Raw genomic sequence first — 23932 nt, 5'->3', positions numbered from 1 at the left:
GTTTTAAACTAGTTAAATCAGTTTAGCTTGTCCCTGTGAATCTGATTGGAAACTAAATTTACAGGGCCAAGTGAAACTGACATTATCTAGGTTTATGTCAATTTAAGAATGGCCACACACAAAATTGCAGCAATTTAATTAAATTGGTTGAAAATAACACCTTTAAACTGGTGCAATTTTGTGTGTAGAGACCAGACCTTAGGTACATCCTTCTCTTATGCGTTTGCGTGCTCTCATTCAAAGCAATGGGACGAACCATGTGCATCACGTGAAGCACATGCCTAAATCTTTGTAGGATTAACGCCTTCAGTTTTAAGCTCTTTGGGTAGTTCTTGCATGGTGGCTCTTTGGCTGACTGAAATCTTTGCTTTGGTTTGCAAAATTCCGACGAAGTGGGCATTCACCCACGAAAGCTTATGCTCCAATACATCTGTTAGTCTTAAAGGTGCCACAGGACTCTCTGTTGCTTTTTACAGATCCAGACAAACACGGCTACCCCTCTGATACTTAACAGTGTGTCATTACCAGCTCAGCTTTCTTAGTATATAATGACCTGGAAAATACAGTTTAAAAACTATAACGTCCCAAAATTATACATACTTTTAGCAAGTAACCTGTTTCGCCATACATATGTATATTATAGGTGAGCCTCTTAAACCTGTTATCCCTGAATGCAGAAGGCCCCTGTCCATCAAAATGGAAAAAGATAATGAATGTACAGCTCAAGCAGAACAGAAACTGCAACATAAAGACTGCCAATCAATGGTTTTGATAGGTTATTTTGTTTTTGTTTCAATAAGACATTTATATTAGAAAACAAAAGAGGATGCTTAGGTTCAAATTCTGTCCGCTTGTCTCATGCTTAGCTTCCACTGAAATCTTATGGAGAAGTAACCATGCTAACACCACCACTTATGATTAAGGAGACAAGGTATGTGAGGTAATAGTTTTTACTGGACCAACTTCTGTTGGTGAAAGACATGGCTACATCAACACTGCAAACCACTGATAATCAAGCATTTAATTCTGACAAGACACAAAACCCTGATGTCAATGGCAAAGCTCCCCATTGACTTCACTGGGGCCAGGATTTCACCCTTGTGCGGAGGGGGATGTTCTAAAACACTCCACGTTGCTCTAACGCTCTCTTATTGAGCTCAGTGTAAACGTCACCATTGACTTCAAATGGAGCAGACGCAGTTTCACACTGAACACATTTGGAAATCTCACGCTTAATGCCAGGCATGAGTTCCCTGATTTGAACAGTGCCATTGTATTTGAGACTAACCCCAAAAGGCAGCACTACTCATGGTAACAGCTGCAGGCTTGGACTCTAAATCCTCCTGTTGTACTGAAGTGTTATCTGCCACTGTGAATAGTGGGGAGAATATTACTGAAATCAATGAAAGGATGCAAAGGAGACCAGGATTTGGCCCATATGCTGTATTTACATGTCAGTTAATTGTTTTCAATACTTTTCTACTTTCTACTGCTAAATCAGCAGAATTTGCTGTGGTTATTTGTTATGCCTGTGGTATTATATATATCGCAGTATGCGACATATGTGTCTTTCTGTATTATTGCCTGTTGTAACTACACTATGATTTATATTCTACTAGCCTTTTCGCCTTTGAAAACAATAAAAAAAAATCTTTTATTCTTTTTTATTAGCCTCATAAGGGCTGGGGAAAATATTGTGAAACAAACGCTGAGAAGATTTTAGCTTGCCTTTAATAATGAATTTTCTTCTGCCAAACTCTCGCCCCTTTGGAATTTGCTGTCGATGAACACTTAAGCAATCAGGACTTTGACCATCAGTACACCCCTAAGCAGCCACACCAAGTTCAGCTGCCCTCCCCCCAGAGCCCCCCGGGGGGGCAGAATGTGACACTTCAGGCACTACCTGCCTGCCCACCCAGGGGCGAGGGGGAGGTTGGATATCTCTGAGAACAGCAGCACCTACTAATGCTGGGGGTAAATTGAGCCTTTCCAATTTACTTCCTCCCAAATGTAGGAGCTCAGCGACATACTGCACCTCTGTTATGTACTCGATCAAAGCTCTGCAGCCAGGGTGCCTTTCCCTCATTTTTTTTAGCGAGGTGTATTTATTAATTGATTTTAACACAGTTATAATCATACACAGAAGGGAAAAATAAATAGTTCAAAACAAGAGATACTATTACTGCAGCTATTAACATTTCCAACATGAGAGAAATACTAATCATTCTACATACATTTCATGTGACACATAAACTCCTACTGCTCCTGTCCAGCTCTACGAGATAAAGAAGAGATTGGTCCAAGATACAGTGTTCAGCTCTGGAGCTGAATTCATCCAAAATTCAGAGGGGTTTAGGGTTTTGGTTTGGCCCCTTATACATTCAACTGTGAGGTTCAGCTCCAAACTATCAAACAGATCACAGATGTTCAGTTGAGATGTAAGCAGGCCCCTTTCCCTTCCCCCTTTAAAAACCCAATTCAAAACTAAGTAATGTCAAAGTCCACCCCTTCCCTGGGGTTTGGCTTTGTTAACCAATAAATCAACAATAAAATAACAATGCAGGCTATGTCTACACTATGGGCCTTACAGCAGCACAGCTTTATGGTTATAGCTGTGCCACTGTAAGATCTCCCGTGTAGCCGCTCTATGCCGGCGGGAGAGAGCTCTCCCATTAGCATAATTAAACCACCCCCAACGAGTAACACTAGCTATGTTGGCAGGAGAGCCTCTCCTGTGGACATAGTCTGTCCACACCAGCACTTTTGTCGGTGAACCTTATGTCAGTCAGTGTTGGTTTCTTTCCACATCCCTGACTGACAAAAGTTTTACCGACAAAAGTGCCAGTGTAGACATACCCTTACCTAAAATTTTCCCCTCTGTTTGGTTGCTCCTGGGGTTTCTCCCTTAGAATTACCCAGCCCCATACCTCTACAATTTGGCCTTAGCCTACAACAGTACAGTTCATACTCTTTGGGGAAAATTCATGTATTAAAAAAACCCACAAATTTTTGCACCTGCCTTACTAATAATCCTTTTGATTATGAACAAATCCATTGTGTTTCTCACCTTCTATGCTGCTGTTTATTTATTATCTGAATTTCATTCAGCTTGGAGAGCAAAACTAGACTAATCAGGTCACATATTTCTACTCAGTTTTACTTTCAGATTCTTGTGCACTAACACAGACTGCACCCCCCTAGCTGAAGATCCCCCAGCATGGGACAATGGGTCCCTGAAAAATATAGGGCTGGTATAGCTGATTACCACACGTCCTTTCCGGCAGCCTACTTGACCAAGGCCTTTCAAGGGACAAGAAAAACCCTATTTAGCTACCCCACACTTGCCACTTTTGGCCACACAGACTTTTGAAAATGCTGGCTATGTGACTGTCAAAGGTCATTACACAGTAAATCAGAATCAGAACCACGATTAAAACCAAGACTGCAAAACATATGCCTAATCCACTAGAGCAGAGAGCTTCCCAAGTGACTCATGTGAGGAGGCATGTGATAGGGTGTTTACCCCACAAAGGATTAGAAGGGGTTAAGGTTGCCAGGTAGGCCAATTAACTGCCCAGGCTGCACCTGGAAGAGTAGCCAGGGAGCAGGGAGTTAAGGAGGTTCAGTGGGGCAGGAATAGGTGGAGCCTATAAAGCCCAGGAGCTGAGAAGAGATAAGGCTGCTGGGAAAGGCTACAGGATGGCAGGCAGCAGTCACTCCATGGGAAGAAAGAGTTGGTACTCCCAGAGAAGGGGCGGGGAAGCAGGAAGAGTACGAACCAGTCCAAGGAAGGAGTAATGGGGGCTGAGAGACCAGAACTGCTGAGCTGAGGGTCCCTGGACTGGAAACCAGAGTAGAGGGTGGGCCCAGGTTTCCCTACAGGCCACTGGGGAAGTGGCATCATCAGGGCAGCACAGGAGAAGACTGCCTGGGACTGTTTGCCAAGAAAGACTTTGGGGTACCCTCGGCAGGGGGAAACATGGCTGGTGACCCAACCAGAGGGCCAAGTCATGAAGAGGATGCTGAGGTTCCTAGAGTGAGGTGGGTCCGCAGGCTGAGAAGACAATGGGAGAGGCACCACCTGAAGAGGGTGCACCAACTGGCAGAGCTAATCCCCAGGATGTTCAGCAGGAGGCACCACTGTGGTGAGTGGACCCCGTGACAAGTCACTAGTTTTAGTTGTTTTGCAGGTTGAACTCCTCTCCTGTGTGTAGCCTAGTGAGAAATAGAAAAGCAATTAGGTTTCCATAGCTGTTGTCAATGGATGATGAGGGAAATTGTGGCGATGTGTCTGATGGACGCAAGGTAGGGTCTGGTCAGTGAGTACTGTGCTCTCCCTGCATTGGTTGTATGCAGATTAACAAACATGGGGCCCTTCTGCCCAGAGATCAGTCATGATGATCTCTTTACAAAATATATCAATGATTAAAGGTAAACAAACATGGTAGGCATAGGCAGCGAATTATATGGGCTTGTGGTGTCAGTGCGCCACCAATATTTAGAAACGTGGGTGCAGCACCACCAATGTTTGGGCTTACCACGCTTTGGGGGGCCCCAGGGCGGCCTTGGGGGTTAGCGGGGGGCCTGGGTCCGGCAGCAGCGAGTGACCCAGCCCCAGCCCACCCCGCTCCACTAGCTCCTGCTGTTGCTTGGGGGAGGGGGTGGAAGCTGGAAAGAGGCAGGGGGGGTTGGGGGAAGGAGTGGAATGGGAGCAGGCTGGGGCCGGTCGCTCACTGCTGCCGGCCCCAGGCCACCTGCTAACCCCCCAGGCCACCCTGGACCCCATGCGCTCCTGAAGTGCGGGGGGCCCCCCAAAGCGCAGGGCCCGGGGAGGTTGTCCCGGTCCATCCTCTGGACGGGACGGCTGTGGGTCCAGGGTGGCCTGGATAGTTAGTGGGCATCCTGGCGCTGGCAGCAGTGAGAGACCCAGCCCCAGCCTGTCCCTGCTCTGACCCCATTCCACCCTTTTCCCCAAACCCCCGCCCTGCTTCTTTCCGGCTTCTGCCCCCTCCCCCGAGTGATGCTGGGAGCCAGCGGGGCGGAGCGGGATGGGCTGGGATCGGGTCGCTCGCTGCTGCTGGTGCCAGGCCCCACGCTAACCCCCCAGGCCGCCCTGGACCCCACGTCCCCCTGAAGCACGGGACCCCCCAAATTGCTGGGCCCGGGGCAGTTGCCCCAGTCCATCCTATAGACAGGACGGCTCTGCTTGGACTCATTCGGGGCACCACCAAAAATTATACAAACCTGCTGCCCATGGAGAAACATTGCACTTAATGAGCCATCCTGCATATATACATTACAGTCAGCCGTGTGAGGGGAAAATCCATCGTCCCTTGTCTCCCATATCATTGTGACAGGCAGCCTCCAAACAACTCAGGCAGGCTGAGTGTTAAATACAGGCCTTTGAACTTATTCTGCCCACTTGCCAGGAGATAAACCTCACAGGAGCACTTTCAAATCAAATCTATGTCTGCTGCACTTTCAAAAATCAATATAATCATTGTAAGTCTATGGTGCTCCCTCCAGGACTTGCCCTGTTGTCTGTTGCTGCGATCCAGCTTGAGCAGATGGGTAGGGCTCTGAGGCTGTGGCCGATCAGAATGTGTTTGTGCGTGTGCAAGGGGGCAACACCCATGCAAAAGCCTGTACACTCTGGGATTTTCTGGGCCCTGGAACTTTCAAACATGCCTCTTCGTTCAAGGCTCCATGGAAACTCCCACTGGCACAATATTAGCATATGCTACTATATAATTAAAATGCTAATAATGTACAAGAACTCTGATGCACACATTTCAAAAAGAGGATATTTTGAACCACTGTTTTAAAAAAAAAAAACTTAAAAAAACAGAAGACGAAGAATGGCTACAGCAACCACCTTTGGATCAGGTTCTGGAGATGGGCAGTGAAGGAGAGGAGAGAAAGCAGAGAGGAATATATACAAATCCACATTTACTAATTGCAGAACAGGGAATATATTCCTCATAAACAATTATCTCTAGAGCCCAAGAGAATAGGCAAACCAGCACTACAGTGAAGAACAAGCTGTAGACCCAGGTAATGAACATGGTGGAAACTGTGGGTTGCAACTGTAGGATGGCAGAGGATATTAAAACAAAAAGTAGAAAGGCATTTGCAGATATATAAATAAGATAAACTCTAGGCATATCAGCCATGGAACAGAGTTCACAGCAGCAGCAAGGCTCTGGAGATGACTCCCCAGGTTGAGATCTTGACCCAAATCCTATTGGCAGCCATAACAAGGAATGACACCATTAAGATGATGAGTAAAGCACTAAGTAAATTTTGGTGACACATTTATAACGCCGCTCAGAAAACTCACTTTGGAAATGTCATTGCTCTTTCTTTTGTCCGATTGAAGTCTGCCATGTTACTGCGAGCATCGGAGCCCTGGGAGAGCAAAATGTCTTAGCATTCTGGGATGACCCCCTTAAGTGCTCGGAAACCTGTAGGGGACATCTGAAATTTCAAATGGGAAGAAGGGTGAAGGATTGTATTTTTTTTTTTTTTCCCCTTAGTGATAGCTTTGGACCTGCTCCTGATCACTATGGAAGTCAGTTTTGCCATTGAATTTACCTTAATAGGTGCAGACCATCTCCCTGCATGTGAGTGAGAGAAAGAAAAGCAGACCCCCTCCCATGATGAAATATATAAGTGCAGACCACCAACTGGGGCACAATATGATGCCTAAGAGAGAGAGAGAAAGAGAGAGAGCTCTACTGAATCCTCCTGATTCTAGCCAAATTTTACAGATCATGGTCCACCAACCTGCATGGATCTTGTGGTGATCTCCAGAAAAACACCTGAGACTCATTAGCAATTCAGCCAGGCAAGACTGATAGCATCACGTTTCTTTAATGAACCCATTAGGGGAATTTTAGAAGGGAGCCCATCACTGATAAGTGAAGAAGAGTACAGTACTCTTTTCTGGAAACACTGTGATCTTGGAATTAGGAACAGTTATTGACATTGTGGCTGTTTATTGCATTGTTGGACCTTGGCTACATCCAGTTGTTGGAAGCATATTATGGCTTTGAGACTGCTTGGAGAACTGCAATATAACATAAGCACAAAGAAGGGTAAAATTATTTTAAAACAAAATAGCAAAAGCATTGACCCGGGAATTCTCATCTTGACAATGCGAGGCAGGTCAGGATATGAACGTTGCATCTCAAAATTGGCAAAAATGAGAAAGCAGAGACGTTCAAAGCTATCATAAGGTAAATCCTAATTTTTCACAAGTTATTGAACTTGAGGTAGGAATTACTGAGTGAGGTTCTGTGTGATGTTGGCGGTTGGACTAGATGAGCAGAGTGGCCCTTTCTGAAATGTAAATACATAACGCTATCTCTTTATGTATACTGTTAAAGAATTTGGTTTATGTAACTGTATTTTATCCACAATTTTAACTACAAAATTCCTAGTTTGGTGAAGTATCAGTAAAATGATGTTTCTCAGTAACAGTTACATGAGCACTATTAATGGAATCAAGATACTTTAAACAGCAACAGGTCCATTGTTCATTTTTAACCCCTACATGCTGATCTCTTAAATACTTATAAGTACCAAAGGCCCCAATTCTTCAGTCAGATCCACCCTGCATCCATGTGGTTCTGACTGAAGGATTAAGACTTAGTTTATTACAAATCAATGTGTGAGCTGCCCCAGATTTTAAATCAATTCCATTTAATCACAATTGAGAGATGTACACAAACTCTTTCCCTCTCCCTCCCCATCCATCCCAATGAAATTGGAACAATCTGAACTGCAGGGAAAGTTAGATCCTCACCCAAACTACACACCAGGCCCCTATCTTGTAGGATGAGGGGAGGAAATCTTTGAATTTGGAGATCCCGACTTTTGGGGAAGTTAGATTTGAACTTTGTGCCTCAGCTTCATGTAACTGTGGAATGTACATCTCTTCAACTGTGCTAATACCAGCCTAGCTATAGACCCTAAACAAATACTATTTGAGGAATACAAGGTAATGTTGTAGATACTCTTCTTTCCTCCTCAGTAATTCAGTTCTCAAATGGGAATAAAGAGAAGAGGAAAACTGCTGAAGTATTCAACTGTCTGAGCCCAGTAAGCACCACATAGCGATCCAGACTTCTGAGATCCATTCAAGCAATGTCTTTTAGAAAACAATTTACATTTTTACCATGTACAAATGTATCTTAGAAGTAAGTGGACACTGTTCACTTCTATCCATCTAAATGAACTGAAAGCCAATACATTTAAAATTGATAAAAGTAAATTGATGCATCATATAATTAATCTATGAAACCCACAAGATATCATTGATTCCAGATGCTTAGCAGGACTCAGGAAAGTATTAGCTCTTTATGTGGTTAGGACATCCACAGTTATATTAGCTAGATGTAATATAAATAGAGGATATAAACCATCATGCTCACAGCATAAATTAAACACTAATTGCCTGGAATTAGGAAGTAATTTTTTCATATGGAGAAGTTATTCCATAATTGTCCATTATGGTGATTCTTGCGCTTTCCCTGGGAAGCATCTGATCTGGAACCTTGTCTGAGTCAGAATTCTGGATGATACGGACGACAGCTTGGACTTAGCAATATGTTTGTATCTCCATTTATAAAGCAGGCACAAAGATAGGCCTGGTCGAGTTGACCAATGGTAGTGTTTGGAGTTTTGCATATGATAAGATAGTATCATTTGAAATGCCTTAGCAATATACCTTTGTCTGAACATGCCCACAAAAAAGGGGAGAAAAGAAAAATGTTTAATTATTATCAATTGGGACCATTAGAACAATGAGGTTCCCAAACACTCCACATAACTAACTGAGTGTGTGTGTTTTCCACTTCAGCCACATCCCACTTCACCTTTGTTAAGCACTTTTAGATCTACAGATGACCAGTGCTATATGTGAGCTTGGTATAATTATGATCTGTGTCTCTAAATTATTATTCTAAATAGGATCTGGTATTTTGGAAACATTTTAGCATGGGGCTTCAATTTGAGTGTGTGTTCAAGCATCTGAGATCTGTGTAAGACTCTCTTCTCTGCCCTGCGGCAAGAGCTCTTGTTAACAATAAACCAGCTTGATCCACACCCTGTGTGTTAAACTGTTCCAGTTGGAATCTAGATTTGTTTGCTCTCCTTCCAAACCAGTCCTCAACTTACGAAGATGACTTCCCATCCCGCTATTGCCAGGACCGTCCTAATGGAAACTGACTGGGCTGTGAAACTGCTCGAAATCTGCCTTCATCATGAGGACAGCAGTAGTGGAGAAAAGCCTGGTTGTAACAGGGTGGAGTTCTGCACCTGTAGCCCATGCTAGCTGATAAGCTGCCCAGAGGCAGCTGGGGCTGGGGTGAGCCCTGCACCATGGCACTTACTGCCCTAGGGAGCCTCCTAGACTCATGCAAAGACAAAGCTCAACCCCAGCAAGGTGAGCTACACTTTGGGCAGGCATGGACATACTAGCTGCGTTGTCTGAGGAGAGGTGAAACCAAGATTCTGAGCAAAGAGCTTGGGGCCCAGCCAGGCGTGAAAGTAGGGAGTCAACATCCCCCAGCCAGCCCTTTCAGGCCGCCTGGCCCGCGCCGTCCAGGGCTCCCGTGTTGATTTAAAGGGCGCGGCAGCGATGTCCAGAGCCCAGGCCTTTTTAAATCACCGGCCCCAGGGCAACTGCTCCCTTGCCCCGCCTCCCCCGCCAGTCGGAGGCTGTAGGGTGTGTGTGTGAATGGGGCAGGGACATTAAAGCGCTGTAGGGCCCTTTGCCATGGCCGCGCTTTAACATTGCTGCAGGGCCGCTGACGGGGGGAAGGAGCAGCAACATTGAGGATCCTTAAAGCGCTGCTGCGGCAGAGCTTTAACGTTGCTGCCCCTTCCTCCCTCCCCCCGTCAGCGGTCCTGCCAGCAGGGACATTAAAGCGCTGCCACTTTAATATGGGCTGGGTATGGGCCACTGCAGGTTCTTACCGGTACAGAGTACCGGCCCATACCAGCTCACTTTCACTCCTGGGCCCAGCAATGAACTGTGAACCCACGTGTCCTGGCCAACCTGCTGCCCCTGCGGTGACCAACTCCCACCACCAGGGGGCAGCTCCCTGATCCTCCCCCGCTTTCCTGCTGCAGGGACCTTGGGGCTGCTCCCTCCCCTCCCTTTTTCTCTATGGCTCTCTCAGAATCCCCCGCTCCCATCTACGCAGCTGCCTGTGCGCTAAGGGAATAAGGAGAAGTTCGGTCTCGCCTGCGTCGGGGGGCGGAGACTGGGGCTTGAGAAGGCCCCGCCTCTGCCCCGGCGCGGTGCCCTTCGGAATTCTTCCCCTGAGGGGTGTTCGCAGTTGGTGTCCGGAACTTTGTTTGCGGGCGGCGGGGCGGGCGGAAGGTTTTTCCGCACGGACCAGACCAGGCTGTGCCGGGAGCGGGAGCTATGGTGGGCTGGGGGCCGCTGCTGTGCCGGGCGGGGGTGCGCCTGCTGGCGGGAAGTCCGGGCGGCCCAGTGCAGGCGGCGGCCGGTACCGGGAACAGGTGGGTGCGGAGCTGTGGGAAGGGGACGCGGCAAAGCCCCGCGGCCTGGTGGGGAGGGGAGGTCGGTGCGGCCCCGCGCTTACTCCGGGGCGGCGGGGCGGGGGCTCGGGTGGAGTCACCTGGGCTCTGGTGCCCGGGGTGCGCCCTGTGCCCGAGGGTGCGCTTGCCCGTCCCTCCATTCCGCGCAGCCAGCCCGCCACGTTCCCCTGAGGCTGTGGGGATGCGCCTCGCCAGGGCAGGGGGTGTTGGCAGAACCCCGGGGCTTGGCCCCATCGCCTCTGGGTTCCATTTGTGACTTCCTTGGCTTCTTTAAGGCCCTTCTTCTCAGGGGCGGCCAACAAAATTTTGGCAGGGAGCTGAAATGATGCCCCCTTGCTTGGGCCATAACTTTGAAAGGTCTCAATTCTGTCTTCTTCCTGTTCTACTCCTCTCATGGTACTGCTCTGCTACCTACTCCAATAAAGGAGAACTAACAACTTAAAATGCCTCGTTCAAAAATTTTAAATAACACTTAACTTTCAAATGCCTGAACAGCAAATGTAACTTTTCTTGTCTGCATAGTAAACACTGGCATTTTTATCTGTTTGAATAATCACAGTGGTACTTTCCGTGCCTTCTTGGTTGCAAAGATCTGAACTGCTTCCTGCTGAAGGTCCACAGTCTGGGCCAGCTCATGCTCTAGTGAGATGGTTGCAAGGCCGGCCAGTCTCTCCTCTGTCATTGTGGAGCGTAGATGTGTTTTTTATTAACTTCAGCTTGGAGAAGCGGAGTTCTCTACTGGCAACTGTTACAGAAAGTGTCAGAAGCATGCGCAGAGCAACAAAAGCATTTGGAAAGAGGGTTGTCATCTTATCTGTGCACATATATTCCAGAACAGCCTTTGGAGTTGAGCCTGCTGAAATGTATCTTGAAAGGGCTTTCAGTTCATCACCTAAATCACTCGCATCAATATCGCGCATGTCATCATGTATCAACACTGTATCTAGTGCCCTGCATTGCTGGTGTAGATCTTCAGGTATAGTGAGGAGTTTTGGAATATCATACAACATCCCAAATATACTGCTGTGTTCCTTGAGCTGCATGAAATGTTCTTCAACTGACTGTATTGCACAATCTAGCACCTGGTTAAAGAATTCAACTTCGAATTGTTGTTTGGGGTCTCTTATGGGATTATCCTGTGCCTCATAATCAAAATGTCGTCTTCTTCAGTGACTCTTGTATTTTGAATGGGTGAGAAAATAGCTTCAGTGTGAAGTTCCTCTGCCAACTTCTGTGCACTCTTCAGAACATTTTGAAATCCTGCATCTGACCGGTAAGACTGTAGGTATGACTTTGCTTTGTCCAGTTGTTCCATTGCTCCAGATATATCAAGGTCAACACCTTGGAGTCTCTTGCTTACAACATTTATTTCAAACAGTATGTCATGCCATAACACTAAGCCACACAGAAATTTGAAGTTATGTATGTTTCTGGTGATTCCATTTCCCTCTGCCACTGTTCTCCCACGAACAGTTCCTGTCATATCATTATCCTCTATAATGGCAACTATGGCATCATCTATCTTCCCTTTATCGCCTTCACTCGACTTTCCCATCATGTGGCACTCAGTGGTTTCAGTGTCGGAGAGGATGTTTCTTCAAAATTTGCCATCAATGAGTTGATGCAGAGAAAAATACATAGATGCTTTGAATTACATTAAAAAATGCATCAGCTTCACTAGAAGCTAATGCTGCATCACTGACCACCAAGTTCAATGAATGAGAACTGCATGGAACAAAAAAAGCTGGAGGGTTTAACTCTCGGATCTGTGTCTGCACTCCTCGGTTCTTTCCTCTCATGTTGGCACCATTATCCTATCCGATGAAGTAGGCCGTAGCCCATGAAAGCTTATGCTCAAATTTGTTAGTCTCTAAGGTTCCACAAGTACTCCTGTTCTTTTTGCGGATATAGACTAACATGGCCGTGACTCTGAAACCTGTCATTATTTCTTGGGTGGTGACTCTTCTTAGATGCTCCTGGAGAACAGCATCAAACTCTGCCATCAGCTCCACAATTTTAAGGAAGTTTCCATTGTTTGGCACATACAGCTGATCTGAAGTGCCATGCAGTGCTAGGTTTTGGGTAGCAAGCATTCTCACAATGGCAATGAGCCTTTTCAGAACATTTTGCCGGTAAAGAGACTCTGATGCAATATTTTCTTGATGCTGATCATCTATGGTGGCCTTTAACCTTAGTCTCATCTCAAGCTCTTTCCACCTATGGAATACTCTCTGGTGATTCGCTGCCTTCTCATGGCATGCCAGATTTCTAGCCAGATTTTTCCAGTCCTTTGTGCCTGTAGAACCCAATGTGGCCGAAACATTAGACTGGAAGAGTTTGCAACAAAAACAGTATGCAGCATTCTGGGTTTTTGAATACATAAGCCATGGCCTCTCCACTTTGACACCATTGGGGATTTCAAGCCAGTAATGTGTTAATGAAAATAGAAGTTTTCATCCATCTTTGGGGAGCATGAAGTCTTTCACTTGCTGTGGCCCATGCAGTACAAGGAAGTCCCTCAGGCTACTTACTGCTCAAGTGGGTCCGCAGTCCTGGATCATCTAGACTTAAGGAACTAAACTCAGCAGCTGCTGTTGCTTGCGCCTCCACCACGCTCTTCTCTGATCTACACTTTTCTTCAGGAATGTGCATGGTTACATCCATTTGAGATGGAGATATGGATGCTGCAGTAGCTGCCACGTCACTTGCTCTCTGACTAACTGGAGATCAGGCATCTCCTCACCACTCACATCCTTACTGGGGCTGGAAGGTTCACCGTGAACATTTGTGTCTATGTATCTCAGGAGAGCTCCTTTCTGCTTAGATAAAAAAGCTTCCTTTGCTTGCTTTCTTTTTCTGAATGCTGCTCCAGGGGCGCTCCTCCTCCTTTCTCTCCCTGCAGCTCCTGCTGCTTTCTGTTGTTCCCTCTCACCTTTTCTCCTGCCTGCCTGTTATGTCTCTTGTGCCCTCCTTCCTCCAGCACAGCACTCCACCATCTCTGTACATCTAGAGCAGAGCAAATACATATGCACCAGCAGCAGACACAATTTTCTACACTCTGAGTCCTAGTGGTGTCCCCCCCCACTGTCTGGCACCTGAGGCGGCTGCCTCAGTTCACCTAATGGTAAGGCCAGCCCTGCTTCCTCTGCTGCAACCTTCTGCCATGGTTGTGACTGGGGACCACAGTTGCCAACTTGTGTGCGGTAAATAAGCACCCCGACTTTCACAATAAGCCAAAAATCAACCTAATCCCATTTCAAAACAAGCCAATCCCTAAGAACCCCAACACTCTATGTGACTCGATCCCCCCGGCGTGCAGTCTGGGACTGTGGTGGGCCCGCTGTGTACCCTGACTCTCCCCCCTGCTTACCCGTGCCCCTGCTTGCTGGGAACTGATCAAAAACAAGAAACTAGAAGCCAAACAAGCAACAAACCAAACACTAGCCAACAAGCAACTCCCAAGCCAATTAAGCCAAAAACAAGCCCATTTTTTGTTTGCGTTTTGTTGTTGCAGGTTTGGCATATCTGCTTCTTACATCTTTGTACTCCCTGTCCCCTCCCCCCATGTGGCTGGGGTTCCTACAAGCTACCACAGTACCAATAGCGAGGAATGGTGTGTGTCCACATACCCCATGGTTAATACTCAATCAGAACACATGGGACATGGTTGGCTTGACTGTAACTGGTTGGACACGATGCTGTTTCGTAGCACGGACTGTATCTTCTAATCACGTCAGTGGAAATGGATTGGCACAGTCCTTTCTTAAGCCCTCCAGAATGTGTTCCCTTCCGTGCTACTGGGGCCACTTTGGGTATGTCTACACTGCAAGTAAAATACTTGTGCTTGGCCTTTGTCAGCTGACTTGGACTCAGGCTGCAGAACTATAAAATTGCACAGTGGGTGTTTGGGTCAGGGTGCATCAAATTGATTTAAATCCTGATTTAAATCACTAGTCAGGAAGACTCGATTTAATCATGGATTTCTACATAAAAGTGCATTCTTGTTGGTTGTAATAACCTCAATACATATTCTTTGCAACTCAGAGATGTAGGTTTCATTTTTAGAAGGTACACACTATACATTTTTAAACAGTGATTTATTTTGAAAGCTCTTCAGATTAGTTTTACAGCTATATTAGAAAATGAATGATTGGTTATTTCATTTACCAAAGGTAATTGAAGCAGATATATATGAAGTCATAGGGAGGTGAACAATCTCCAATTCAATAGGTTAATCATTAATATTTGGAGGATTTTCTTGCCATGCTGTATTAGGAGGAGAATATCAACAGACAGACATTTAAATTGTTTTGTTTTAACTTAAACACCAATGTTATGTTTTCTGTTTTTTTCCCTAAAACAGCAAACATAATCTTTTAACAAAACAAGCATATACATTTTGAATTTATTTAAACATTCAAGTTTTTTAAAATCAGGTTTGTTTTTGTTTGTTAACTAAAATAGTTACATGAAGTATTTACAAAAACAAAACAAAAATTTAATGGACTAGGTCAGCCAGGTCAACATGAGAAACTTAAAATATTGACTTCTGCAGCTAACTCAGTCGTCTTCACCTTCATTTTCCTGTTTGCTCATAATCTGGAAAAGAAAAACAAGCTTTCCGGCTTTTTCAGGTCCCAAACAATTTCTCAATTTAGAATGAATTAGTCCAAAGGAAGAAAATATTCTTTCTACACCGACAGAAGAAGCTACTGCTGTTAAAAGTGAGTTTATCACTTCAAGAGTCTCTGAATCCAAGTGCTTAAGTGACTTCCACCACTCATGTGACTTTCTTTAAAACATCATCAGCAAACATATATTTCTTGAATGGTTCACCCTTAGCTCTGAAGTTTATCATAGTTGGCATTATAGAGGGATGATAGCTATGACATGGACATCCAGCAAAGTCCTCTTCTTCAGCAGTTAAGGTTTGACCCTGGTACTGAGTATTAAGAATATTTGCAAGAAAATGAGCTGGAGATGGTGCTTGTCCCATTCGGTTTTTTTGATGCTTGTAATTGAACTCTGTCGTTGCTTATTTCTCTTTTTAAGATCTCACTCAGTTCCTTCCAAATTTCAACAGCATCAACAATAAAACAGCTATTTCCCTGCATTTTGTTCAAGGTTACAGAAATAGGCTGTTCAACATTTCTCTTAAGCCCAATGTTGAGAACTTTGGCTGTGACAGTGCCATCTATTTTTTTTTCACGATTTTGTTCACAAACTATCATCAGATTAGGTCAGTTCTTGATATAGTGCTCAAAGCAGTCCACTACTGAGTTCCATCGCATGTGTTGTGGGAGAGTTAGCTTGGTTCTTCCCACTTTTCAGAGCTGCTGCTGCAAAGTGGTTGTAAGGGAAGTATTTTGCAATTTCAACAACATTAGCCTTTATTTCTGGAACACTGAAGTCTTTGGCTAGGAGGTGCATCAAATGAGCCCTGCAATCGTATCTTATTAGCTTGGGACTCTCTTCTAAATAATTTCTTCTCATCTTGGATACATTTGCAGCATTGTCTGTGACCAAGCTGTGTACTAGAGATTTGAATTTTTTTCAGTTTGTTATAGCTTTTACTGCTACTTCTTGTAAGTATTCTGCTGTGTGTGCATTTCCTGATGTATCAACTGTTTCTGTAAGGAAGACATTCCCTTCTGTTGTCACACAGGCACATACAACAGGATCATTGTGGACATTGCTCCACCCATCAAGACTCAGGTTAACAATTTTACCCTCTAGACCAGGGTGGCCAACCTGAGCCTATGAAGGAGCCAAAATTTACTAATGTACATTGCCAAAGAGCCACAGATTGAGCAGTAAGCATCCCCTGGCGCTTTGGAAAGTTGGCACTTGTAGCTCCAGCCCTGGAGTTGGTGCCTGAACAGCGAGCCGCATATTAACTTCTGAAGAGCTCCATGTGGCTCTGGAGCCACAGTTTGGCCACCCCTACTCTAGACCTTTTGCACACTACTCAATTTCTCTTTCAGACACTTTATCCAGCCTGCGACATCTGCTCTGTTGGGTGGACTGTATCCTGGTCTTAATGACTGGACCATGTTAATGAAGTGTGGGTTCTCAATCCTATGGAAAGGAGAGTTTGGTGCATAAACAAACCGGGCAATTTTTTCATCAATTATCACTTTTTGTAATCTGCTGGTTCTTATCACAAATTTATCTATGGTGGTTTCTGGATGATGGAGATTTTTTTCCCCCTTGCTACAGGTGATATACTGTGGCTATGTGACATACATGATGTGACTGAAACACTATCATTGGCAGATAACTCAAACTATAGAAAATGATGATGATCTTGAAGGTGGATAGTCTTCAGAATCCTGTATGTTGAGGATGGATTCTCCTAAACAAAATAAGTCAATGCAGTTATTTAATTATTATTACCATGCTGCTCATTTAGTATTACTCATTGCATTCACTGACACTCAGTGACACTACTTTAAAGGTGAAATTGTAAAAGGAAGATCTGCCTATTTCAGCTATTTATTTTTTATCACAACTGCATCTAAAATGATAGTATCCTTGAGTAACAACTACATTTATTTGCTCAAACATGAGAATTCAAGAATAGTCCAGAAGGAAGACAGGCAGTCCTTAAGAAAGAAGTTTGAAATAAAAAAGTCTGAACATGCAAGATCTTCATGTTGGTAAACATGTTCCTTTCATCCATCTTCAACGCAGCTTCCCCCTGAGAAGGAACACTTCTCATGACGTTTTCATTTGGGCAACCAGGCCTTGCATTTCTTTGACTCTTTGCATTTTGCATGCATGCCTGTCTTACCCACAGGTAGAGGAACTTTATTAAAATATTCCCAAACTGGGTCTCTCTTATGGCCTGCTGCCATTATAGGTTTTCCCTTCTAATGAGAGAATGGTATGGCAGATTTCAAATCAGTGAAGGCTGCACTCAGAAAGACCTCAAGACTTCTGGAATATGCTGCTCAAACAGTTTCACTTTTGTTTCTACTGCCTGTCCCTCCCTTCTCACATTTATCTCCAGACTTCTCCTTGTCCAGATCTATTCCACCCCCAACAATCTTCTATTCATTGAACTTTTTGAAACTTTGCACTTTTAGAGAGAGGTAAGTATTAGAGAGAGGGACAACAGGGTTGAGGGCTCTATATATTATTTATTTACTTTATTTATTTAAAAACATTTTTGCTGTTAACAAGCATGTTATCTCTGGAGACACAAAGCCAGAGTTTGAGAACTACAGAACTAAGCATTTCTGATGGTATCTCCTCGACTAAGCACTGAGTCCCATTGGGTAGCTAGAAAGATGAATTTAAATAATCTATACAGAAGCCCCTGGAACCTCATAAGATTGGGTCCCTAATCTATGAACTATTGGAACTCATTTACAAAACTTTTCTTAAACATTACATGACTATATTGTCTCATACTATAGAATTAGAATTTATAATCCCTATTCCATGATGAGATATCTTTGAGCTCTAATGTATCTTAATTAAAACTATCTTTAGATAGGTTTTTTTTTTTCTCAAAAAGCATTTGATCAAAAAATCCATTTTAAAAAAAAATCATTGATTTTTATCCAACCTGGTTTGGGTTCATGCTGCAACCTGGGCTCTGGGACCCTCCCCCCCCTTACAGGGTCCCAGAGCCCTGGCTCTTTCTCAAGCCCAAATCTCTACACTGAGAGACTCAGCTGACTCTGGCCTGCTGTGGCTGTTTTATTGCAGTGTACATGTACCCTTCGTGTGCATCCTTTAAGCAGGCTCTCCCATGCTGAGGCAGTATGAAGTAATTGCCCTAATTTTCATACTGTGCAATAACACATAGGTAACAATCTTCTCAGTTACCATCCACTCAAGGACATCACTGATTTTTAAGAATATCCCTGTTTTGTTTGTAATATGAGGAAGTACTGATGGAGCAACACTCGAATTCCACAGGAGGTCTAAGGAATGCATCAGTTTGGCTTTAAAGTAGGATATGAAACCAAGGATATGGCATATCAGTGGTTGGTTTCTTTTAGGAGTGGATCAGGATAAATGCAACTAGAGGAGTATGAGACATTGTTGCCTTCATTGCTATCTTTATGCCCATGATTATCTCTGCATGGCCTCCTCCACCATTGTATGTCATCCAGACATCACTCTTCCATGAAAATCAGATTCTACAATCAGGACTTTGGAGCTGTGCTCCGGCTCCAGGCAAAAACCTGCAGCTCCACTGCTCCGGAGCTGCTCTGGGCTCCGCTCCAAAGCCCTGTCTACAATTTCATTATTTTTCCCGGTGTTTGGCCTTTATAGGGACCTGAATGAAAGCAAACAAGCTGTGACTTAATCTTGCTAAGATGGAAGCAATGCTTGACATGGGGAAGAATATAAAGAAGTGGGCTAAAGCAGTGTCTGCACTAAACATTAAGGGTGTGGACTTCGTTTTGCATAAACAATTCAGTCTGCCGGTCCATCTGGAGTCATCACTAATTCTGGATTTTCAGGAAGCCACAGTGGTCTATAGTGCCACTTATATATGGCTGATCAAGAGGCTATGGTTTCATCCTCACTAGGAAAAATGTATGTTTTACCATGCTAGCTAGCACATGATAAAATCCTAGTGAACACAACACAAGGCATTTCTAGTTTTCACATGTTTTAGCAGGTTGTGAAGTAAACACCAGAGGGACGGACGCCTTGATAACATGTTAAAATTAGAACTGCCATGTCTTCACTAGGATTTTTCCTCATGTTAGTTACCATGTGTTAGCTAACTCATGGTAAGGACACACCTTTTTTCTTAGTGAAGGCAAAGCTTATGATTGCTTCTCTCTGATACATACTTTGCAACAGTTATTCAGACTTTGGTTGCCTCCATCTTGGATTGTGGTAATATCCTCTACATGAAGGCAACCTCGAAGTCTTTAATCTGGTACAAAGCAGAGTTGCCTGCTTCCTGAGTCTGTGTGGTATCTTCTGTGAGCACGTAGTGATTGTGACTCAGTCTCTGTTCTGAGCTCCTGTTTGCTTCTGGGTGCAAGTAAGGTAGAGTTGATGTCCTTCAGAGACCCAAATGGTGTGGTACCTAATTACCTAAGAAGCAGTCCCTTGCTTTATTCTCTGTCAAGGCAGTTGAGAGGGGGCTGTTATGCTAGTTGAGAGTTCCTGGGTTTTAAAAACCTCTTTTGAGGCTGGTAATGAAATCCAGTAGTGGCTTTCTCAGCTTGAAATTTTCCATTTTGGAATTTGCTTCTCTTTGGTTATCCACTAGTGCCTGAGATTAGTGAGCTCTAGGGTGTAGGATAAGAGACTGAGTTATTGTTTTAGCATGTGGTTGATTGCTCCTATTGATTCTATTTTTGATTTTGATTTGTTTGTGTTTAGTAAATTAAATACAAGATTATCTGAAGGATGATGATCAGGGTGGGACAGTTTGAGTGCCATCACTTGAGCATGATTTGTTAATGATGTTTAATTCTTTTGTAATCTTTGTGATGAGATGCAGTAGTAAAAGGCATTATATACATTAATAAGCAACCCCAATCCCTCCTCTCCTTTTTTTATTTTTTTTTACTTGGTAGGGGACCCTGGTGCTTTATAGTCAGGCATATTAATAGCACCACCTGGTGGGATGAACATCTTTCTGAAGAGAACACCCAGTTCCTTAAGCAGTTAACAGCAGAAGAATACAGAGCTCAAACAGCCAGTAAACTGTGTCCACTGAAAGATGAGCCTTGGCCACTGCACTCATGGAAACCAGGTTAGTATATGAACAGATGCAGCTCTGGCTGTAGTCGCAATGGGGCTGTTGCAGTATACAAATAATATTGAACTGGTGTTCTATAAAGTTTCTTCTTTGTTACCTTAGTCACTTTCTTTACCTCTGCAAGGACCAAAGCACTACTTTAGTCTTCAAGTTCCTCTCTTATTCCTGAGGATCTTCTCCTTCAGCTTCAACACATTTATCATCACTTTCCAGCCACAGCCCCCTCAATACTCTTGGAATATGACTGTCACGAACACATCAGAGAGTACCACGTAGTTAGCTGCTGTTGACTGATGTGAACGACTTCATTCCAAAATCAGGGACTTTGGCTTGGTAGCATTTCTGATCCACAAGGGACTACAGATTGACTCCCAGTCACTGCATAGAAGAGGTAGCATACTAGGTAGCATAGCTTGTGTGTTTAAGGTCCCACAGAGTCCACAGGAACCCTCTGACACACAGTCTTAGATGAACGTATTTTCTAGATTTTTTTTTTTTTAATGGTTAGTTAATTATCTTATTGTTGCAGCAGTGGTGCTGACCAAGACTTTAGTGATACTTCTGGTAAAATCTAGCTTCTGGCATTGCAGATGACTGCTTCATATACTTAGAATGGCTACTAAGTGACACAATATGTAAATATTATATAACAGATTTGGAGCTGCTCTTTTTCCCCCCCACATTTAAAATATTTATTTCTTAACTATTCCTCTTAGGGTTCTGTGATTCAAGCTAAAGACCTAAGCATCTGAACCCTTAAAGGTTATACAGTGGCTGAGAATAAAATAAAAACTTAAATATTTAGAGCGAGGGGGGGAGGGGTGGAACCTAGTGAAATAATGGTTATCATGTAACACTTAATTTTTGTTTTAGATAGTCATCTGATTTGCCAAAAATGGAAGTCATGTTTGTATTTTTCAGAAGTGACTTCTCAACAAGAAATTATATATTGTAATTAATACTGAGCCCATGTATTGATCTGCACAAACATAAGTGTACATTAAGAAACCCTGCTATTCCCAACCTGCCCACAAAGTTAAAAACTTGTTCTCGCCTCCCTCAATCCCTTCCATGGGGGGGGGGAAAAGATCTTCTAGCATACCCTGACGAACAACAGACTCTGATTCTGTCAGTTATTTAGTCTAAAGTTAAGGGCTTGGTTTGTTTTGATCTAAAGGTTCCCGCAGAGTTGGCCTTGTTGCAATAAAGTTGGGAATGATTCCGTTATGGACCAAGGATGGTGAAAGACATGCTGTCACATTACTTCAGGTAAGAGAGATACTGATTTTACTTTTAGGATTTACATAAGAATACTGTCTGTTCCACGTGTCTGTTCTAGTAGGCTTTCTGGTGAACAGTTAATTGAAAGATGCTTCATTATAAATGGTTAAAATGTTCTCTTTGAACTTTGTGTCTTCTATTAAACAAATGAAATCGAGTCGACTGTGACTTTGCTCACATTGTTTAATATCTATTGTTAATTTAAATTAAAATATGAGCAGATGTGTCTGTTTTGAGACCCTGTTTACTGTGATTTATTTTTTAAGGTGAAAGACTGCCATGTTTTAAAGTACACACCAAAGGAGTATAATGGAAAAACAGCTACCCTACTCATTGGAGGGAAAAATTCATCTCCTTTTTATGTAAGTGTACTACTTCCTTTTTTTTGTTTGTTTTTTTTTGTTTAGAATTGTTATTTCTATAAGGATCACTAATTATAAATGCTTTCAGACAAAACAGTGATATATTAAAAGGTGTTTAGTCAAAGAAGAGTCTGTAGCCATACATGTTTCGGAGGCTCATCTTTCTCTCACTCACCCTCACACACTTGTGCCATCAGGTGGTTTGGGTGGGGAGGAGGAAGGCTCCATTCTCACTTCCCTCCCTTCAACCCAACCTTCCCCAAAATCTGGGAAGTGAGGACAACTCAATTAGCATTTTTCCCCTCTTGGAAATGGTAGAAGGCTGTATTTTTGAAAGCTTCTTTGAAGCATGGTATTCTATTGGTAATGGAGGGAACTGCAGGAAATGGGAACATGTAGTAGCAGTGGATGGGGGAGCAGGTACTTAGCTCTACAAACTTGGGATCTTGGCCCACAAATTTAAAAACCACTGGAATAGGGGAGTTACTGATTCTGATAATCCTTTGGATAATCTCATTATATAGTTGGTTGATGTATCCTGATTTAGTCATTTCTGCTTTAATTTTACCATTGTTTTATTTGCTCATTTGCATATAATATTCCTGAAAGAAGAATTAAACTTTAAACTTAAAATATGCACAGTTGTGAACATAGCTTATTAATGACGGTGCAACAAACCACTAATTTGTTTAACAGCTCTAGATGTCTGATGCAGAAGTCCAAGTCAGTCTTCAATGGTTGAAGCAATTTAGCAGTTTTGTCAATCCCAGGGGGAAAGATGGAATCATGATCGGAAACCTAGCCTTCCTTCAAAAGAGCACTTTTTTTTTTTTGATTCATTATGTTTACAAAACAGTATCACACTTCTCTTTGCATTGTTCTTGCGGTCATCTCTGTTTGACCCAGATACAAAGAGGCATTAATGGCTTATTTGGAGATCTGTTTGTTTTTCCTTGAGGGCTTGTACCTCAGTTTTTCTAGTAGGGAAACTACCCAAAATCTTAGTTTTATTTAATGCTTGCGTGTGCACATCTCACCAATGTTCACTTTGGTTTCCACATGTCTTATCTCTCTGGTGCATGTCCACTACTAGAGGAACATTTTTCACTTGGTGAAATTAGACCAGTGCTCCTGGCTGTGTTAGATCAAGACTGACAAAAATCATATGAATCTAGTCATTTTGAAACTGCTGGTGGTGCACCAGGGAAGCACACCTATGAAGGAATGCATGCGTGATAGTCCTGACTGCTCAACAGGGTCTTCTTGCTTGGCTGAGTAACGAAATGCATTCAGTCCATGGAGAATATAGGATTCATGCAATCACATGTCCAATTTAAACTGCTCTTATTGTGATCTGTATACCTTTGATGCACAATGATCTAAAATAGTGGTTCTCAAACTTTTGTACTTGTAACCCCTTTCACACCGCAAGCCTTTGAGTGCGACACCCTCCACCACCCCCGTTATAAATTAAAAACGCTTTTTAATATATTTAACACCATTATAAATGCTGGAGGCAAAGCGGGGTTTGGGGTGGAGGCTGACAGCTCGTGACCCCCAATGTAATAACCTTGCGACCTCCTGAGGAGTCCTGGACCCCCAGTTTGAGAACCCCTGATCTAAAATATCAGATTGTTGACTATTGTTTATTACATTATCTATGTTCCTTAATAGGAAATTGTTGCTTTTTTTCTAGATAATTCTATTAATTAGGTTTTTATTTTTATTTATTTATTTATTTTAATGGATATGGTTGAATAAGTTTATGTAGATCTGGACCTTGCCTGGTAACTTCTGAGGTTGAATCTGGAGTAAATTTGTTCCATAAAATTACATAGCTTAAAAGAATTTGACACAGGTTATTTTATTTGTGTACAGTTTACACTTGTTATGGACTCTGCAAATATAATAATGATACCTTTTTCTGGTTTACATTTAAACTTGAAGTTTCATCCTCTTTTTATATTTATCACTT

The 23932-nt window shown here is 43.4% G+C and overlaps 1 protein-coding gene across 1 annotated transcript in view; it reads left to right on the top strand.

Moving 5' to 3' along the window:
* Positions 1-10227: 10227 nt before the first annotated feature.
* The window catches only part of MRPL3 (mitochondrial ribosomal protein L3), a 67590-nt gene continuing 53885 nt past the window's right edge, over positions 10228-23932 (top strand). The window contains exons 1-4 of the mRNA XM_034760918.1: positions 10228-10533; positions 20130-20308; positions 21492-21583; positions 21862-21957. Of these exons, the coding sequence (XP_034616809.1) occupies positions 10436-10533; positions 20130-20308; positions 21492-21583; positions 21862-21957 (465 nt within the window). The 5' untranslated portion in view covers positions 10228-10435. The remainder of the gene's footprint in view (positions 10534-20129; positions 20309-21491; positions 21584-21861; positions 21958-23932) is intronic.

This window comes from Trachemys scripta, chromosome 2, assembly GCF_013100865.1.
Source record: "Trachemys scripta elegans isolate TJP31775 chromosome 2, CAS_Tse_1.0, whole genome shotgun sequence".
NCBI classification, from domain to species: domain Eukaryota; kingdom Metazoa; phylum Chordata; order Testudines; family Emydidae; genus Trachemys; species Trachemys scripta.
The sequence above is the reverse complement of the archived record's forward strand: the minus strand, read 5'-3'. Positions and strand labels throughout refer to the sequence as shown.